At 35.8% G+C, this 6,000-nt stretch overlaps 1 protein-coding gene across 2 annotated transcripts in view; it reads right to left on the bottom strand.

Moving 5' to 3' along the window:
• Positions 1 to 497: 497 nt before the first annotated feature.
• Positions 498 to 6,000, bottom strand: part of LOC127856380 (aladin-like) — a 76,274-nt gene continuing 70,771 nt past the window's right edge. For both annotated transcript variants that reach the window (XM_052392527.1, XM_052392525.1), the window contains exon 14: positions 498 to 5,460. In XM_052392527.1, the coding sequence (XP_052248487.1) occupies positions 5,332 to 5,460 (129 nt within the window). In that variant the 3' untranslated portion in view covers positions 498 to 5,331. The remainder of the gene's footprint in view (positions 5,461 to 6,000) is intronic.

The raw sequence follows: 6,000 nt of genomic DNA, 5'->3' as shown, positions 1-6,000 counted from the left end.
TCCCTCACTGTCAACTGGTCTAGGTTCTGCCATTTTATGAGCGTATTATTTATTCACGCGAATATATAAAATAATTTCTATCAATAAACGCGAGCGTAGAGCTAATGTTAATTCTTCATGTGAAAATGTTAGTAATTGCGGTAACCAGCTATTATTGTTCCGTATATTTAGATTAGCCGATGAACATGTGTAAAAGTATTTATTTAATTTAGAATTTCAACTCGCGGTAAATCGCTGTCATCATTTGCTTTAATATTTAATAATCTATGTCGCTCATTTTACTAAGGTGTGAATGCGTTCTTGTTATTGTTAATGAGTGAACAGATTTTTTATTCCTAAGTAATGTTTACGGCGTTATGAGTTCGCATCACAGGATTAGTTAAATAATAAAACTAATCCCACCGCTCGTCCACCAGAAATTGTTGGGGCCTAGCTCTAGGTATTGGTAGCGTATTAAAGTTAGGCAACAATGAGTTTATATCAAAATAAACAATGTCTCCAAGTAACTCATTTTATTCCACCACCGTTAAAATGCACATAGTTTAGAATAGCCTCAGCATTCGCGTCACAAGTGATGACGTATACAAAGCTTACACAGTTGTACGTATTCAAATGTACATGTAGTTAAAATACTTCGTCAGGAATAAATACTCTAAAGTTCCGTGATAAGTTGACAAATATTCTGTAAAAAGTCACAATAATGGAAATATGTTCACGTAAAAGTGTTTTCTTTACTAATTGTTCGGATTAATTCACAATATGGATTAGTTATTTACACTTATCGGGAGCAAGCTGATGTTAATGCTTCTCCCCCACAAGAAAAATCAAGACTGACTAGAAAATCCACAAAACGTTCGAAGTTTGGCCGAAATCTGGTCGAAATGTGGCCGAAAACTGGCCGAAAATTGGCCGCGGCCATAAATCGGCCACCGGCCAAGAAACGGCCCAAGACCGGCCCTAAATCGGCCATAGATACAAAATGGCGGAGAATCGAACGCTGACTTCATCATATAGTTACACAACATGGATTCCTTAGATAATTTACGTGATTAACGAATTTCTAACATTAAAACACGGAATGATGATAAAACATTATAAAGGTAATTATTACAAATTACTTACTAGAGACATGACTGAATTCATTTCTTCACAGTAAGGGATTCGTGTATAACAACAAATGCAAGTGCAATACGCGGGAAATGTTATACAGACATTTTTTCCTGTTATTCAAGACATGCCTTGTACTAACAAGCTCGAATACAATACGTTTTGTGTAATCTTACTGATAATGTTTGATTCTTATTGTGCAGTTTAGGGGACAGAAATTGTTTTTTTCTTCGATTGATGCATACCATACCAAGATTACTGTTGAGATCTCATTAAACTAATGCAAAAAATGCACAAACATAGGAATCAGTTCTGGAGCGTAATTTATGCTTATGGAGTAAAAGAGTGCCCAGTCAATTTCTTATACCATACCTATACCATACCAGAAAAAAGAATTTTTTAAGAAGACTTTCTAATGTGAACACCATCTCACCATAGGACACTGAATACCCTTATTATTGGATATACCGGTAATGGTTGACATAACACAATATACAAAGTTTAATTACAGTATTTCTTCTGCGAACCTCCAGCTAATTAAGACACAAAAGCAAGGAACTGACAGTATGGTTTATTGCAGCACGAGTAAAGCTTAACAAAATACCGGTTGGAATCCAAGTAACTACATGACTATGTTTCAGTTTTACAGAACTCAGTTTTGATTAAGTTCATCTTTCTGTGTGTTACTCCAGTGCATGCAAACGGGTCAATCAATATTGTACTGAATGAGGAAGATTAGGTCAGGCATGGTGTTAACATAATAGACATGTTCTTGCAAGATTTATTACCAATAAATTGATTTGTATTGCTTGCTAATGTCTTACATTGAGGCAATTTAAACCATTTGCAATGGTTGTAACTTGGGGGGGGGGGGGCATACATGTGTGACAAACGTCTCTTGTTGAATGCTTTTTGTTTATGCCTCTTTTCAAGTGTTTGATCACCTGTGTAATAGGGCATGGCAAGTACAAACTCATGGGGATGATTTGAACAGACTTAATAGTGGACCATAATCGGATGTCATAAACCGAAATGAATTCTATTTAAAACAATCCCCCACACCCCCAGAACCTATTTTAATCCCATGGGCATGATTGGAAAAAAATTCATACAGGATTGCGATATGATGTTTTCTTGTCAAATACTCAACCTCTTGCCATAAATGGTTCAGATATTTAATGTTTCAAAATATTAAGTCTATATAAATTATTTGATCCTAAAGCCTGGCCAGTTTGACACAAGGAGCATGATTAAAATGATCTTTTTAGAAACACAATATATTAGACCTTTCACTCTTGCTGTATCAGAGGTTTTAATTTATTTGCTATGTAAATCTATATGAATCATGAGCCCACAGGGGCGTGGTCAGTTTTGACCAAAGGGGCATGATTTGAATCATCTTTTTTATAGAGGACCACTTGACCGTGTTACACTCCAAACAATAAATTTTTGATCCTTGTGGTTTCGAAAATATGTTTTAAGCTATATACTAGATAAGTTTTTTATATACCATTGCCAGTTTTGATGCATGAGACCTGATTAGAACAAACTTAGTAAAGAGCCACTACATGCTTTAAAACACCAAATATTATACCAAACATATGTTGTTTTAAGAAAATTGTTGACTGTGTGCAACATACCACGCCGGAGACCCCCTACCAAAATTGCTCAAAATGGGCACTTCATTCTTGAGTGAGCTAAGATTGCTGCAGAGTATAATAATTTATTAGAAAATTAAGTACAAAACAACAATAATAACATACGTTTCAAAAGCCATTTCATATTGTTGTTAATATCACTTTAAGAAATTTTACATCAGTCTTTTGATAATCAATGAAAACTGATGATTTCTATTCCAATTAAAGCGCAACAAAACACTTTTTTTACAAAATAGATCTAAATGCATATCATTCAGTCATAAAGTCTTGAAAGATGTACAAGCTGACATCAAGGATACATCTGACATAACGACCGACAGAAAACATGCTGGTATCAGTCACATTGCTAATTTCAAACATGTCCATCTCAATTTGAAACAAGCAAATTCATTGCATTGATACCCCCCACCAAATAAAGTTTGTTTACGGATGGGTTCTGATCCCTTGATATATGGTATTTTCCTAAAAAAATATTTACGTGTAGAGAAATTGTTTTAATTGATAGCAATTCCTTTTATTGATATCTAAACACCAACTAAGTTTCATATTGAAATCTTGAAGCGCATTTGACAAATAGCCCTGAAAAGTTACAACAAAGGGCAGTAACTCTTTTTTAAGAAATTGTTGGGTTATGGTTCTTGTGCAAGGCAATTTTCCTTATTGATATATACACCCATGAAGTAATAAGTTGAAATCCTGCATTGTATCTGAGAATAAGCCCTGTAAATATAATTATACATCATACAAAAAAAACAAATGGCAATAATTCTTACTATTTAAGAAAGTGCAGGATTATGGTTCTTAAGCAAATGAAAATCCCCTCATGATATCAGTACATCCATGAATTTTCATGTTGAAATCTTGTATGGTTTCTGAGATAAAGCCCTCAAAAGTTTCATCATACAAAGAAACAAAGGGCAATAACTCTTATTTAAGAAAGTGTGTATGGTTATGGTTCCTGTGCATGGCACTTCTTGTCATTGATATACACAAATGAAGTTTCATGTTGATATCTTTTATATTTAATGAGCAATAGACCTGAAAGATTTTGTGACAGACAGATGGACGGACAGACGAACAACACCAATTCTATATTCCTCAGCTTTGGGGGGGGGGGGGGGGGGGGGGGGGGGGATAAAAAAACTGACCACATGCATAAACCTGTCACAACATTGTGGAATTCAAACAGCCTTAAAAGGCTTTTAGAGTCTGGCAACCTTGTCTTTCCGTAGAGCTGAGATGTACATTATATTGAATCAAGCATGTAGAAATATCTTAATATAATGGATAATTGAGTTTTCTTATACACAAGCTCTACTCATGACCAAAACCATTTTAACTAAAAGATAATATAGTATTATTCATTTTCATTTTAGGAAGCAATGACAATAACGCATGCACATTCCATTCACAACAAGAATATCAGTGAAACTAATGGATGCTCCCCGATGATGCGCTTTGTCAATCCATGTGTTGATAACCACCTAAAAAATTTACAATTAGCATCGGTGACCTTGACCCCAGTGACCTCAAACCTCATCAAAAGTAAGAGGTCCATGCAAGGTACCTACTTGCCAAATATGAAAGAGATCAGTAAAGTATTGAAGGTGCTATAAGAAACTGTTACAAAAGCGTGACTGAAAATATGTTAATAGCCTCGTTACCTTGAGCCCAGTGACCTCAAACCTCATCAAAAGGTAGAGGTCCATGCAAGGTACCTACATGGCAAATATGTAAGAGATCGGTAAAGTATTGAAGGCCCTATGAGAAACTGTAAGAAAACTGTGATGGAAAATCTTTTATTAGCCTCAGTGACCTTGAGCCCAGTGACCTCAAACCTCATCAAAAGGTAGAGGTCCATGCAAGGTACTTACATGCCAAATATGAAAGAGATCGGTAAAGTAACAAAAGCATGACGGAAAATTTATTATTAGCCTTGGTGACCTTGACCCCAGTGACCTCAAACCTCATCAAAAGGTAGAGGTTCATGCAAGGTACCTACATGCCAAATATGAAAGAGATCGGTAAAGTATTGAAGGTGCTATGAGAAACTGTAACAAAAGTGTGACGGACAAATCTATAATTAGCCTCGGTGACCTTGACCTTAACCCCAGTGACCTCAAATCTCATTAAAAGGTAGAGGTCCATGCAAGGTACGTACATGCCAAATATGAAAGAGATCGGTAAAGTATTGAAGGTGCTATGAGAAACCGTAACAAAAGTGTGTCGGAAATATCTATTATTAGCCTCGGTGACCTTGACCTTGACCCCAGTGACCTCAAAAGGTAGAGGTCCATGCAAGGTACCTACATGCCAAATATGAAAGAGATTGGTAAAGTATTGTAGGCGCTAGGAGAAACGGTAACAAAAGTTTGACGGAAGGAAGGAAGTATTGAAGTAAGAAAGGAAGAACTGGCAACTATATGCTCCGCCGAAATTTTATTTCGGGGAGCATAAAAATGAAATTGAAGACCTATTTTCTCAACAACAATACAAACATGACTTATAAAAATACATCTTGATACATGGAACAGTTTATATTTATAGCATTCAATAGAGCAGGTCTCTATGTGTTGGAATACAGCCCATTAGAGAATCTGTGAGTATTAATCACAGGGGGCTGGGGCATTTCATTGACTCCAGCCGAGCTGATGTAGTATAGTGGTATGTAGCCTATCCTCCCACTGGACCACACCTGAAAAACAGAGTGAGAACCATACATGTTTCAGCTCAAGTCAATTTGAAATATTTATTTCAAAAATGCCCAAAATATACTAGTTAATACATTTACCTGTTCCTGTATTTGTACTAATGCCATTTATCAAGTGCATGTTTCAACGCATGTCAATTAAATCTATAAACATATTTCTAAACATGTAAATCATATGTATACACATGTCAAGTGTAAATATATATGTATGTATGTATGTATGTATGTATGTATGTATGTATGTATGTATGTATGTATGTATGTATGTATGTATGTATGTATGTATGTATGTATGTATGTATGTATGTATGTAAGTATGTATGTATGTATGTATGTGTGCGTGTGTGCGCGTGTGGGCGGTTGGGCAGGTGGGCAGGTGGGCAGGTAGGCAGGTAGGCAGGTAGGTAGGTAGGTAGGTAGGTAGGTAGGTAGGTAGGTAGGAATGCATGCATGTATGTATGTATGTATGTATGTATGTATGTATGTATGTATGTATGTATGTATGTATGTATGTGTGTATGTTTG

This window comes from Dreissena polymorpha, chromosome 13, assembly GCF_020536995.1.
Source record: "Dreissena polymorpha isolate Duluth1 chromosome 13, UMN_Dpol_1.0, whole genome shotgun sequence".
Taxonomy (NCBI): Eukaryota; Metazoa; Mollusca; class Bivalvia; order Myida; family Dreissenidae; genus Dreissena; species Dreissena polymorpha.
The sequence above is the reverse complement of the archived record's forward strand: the minus strand, read 5'-3'. Positions and strand labels throughout refer to the sequence as shown.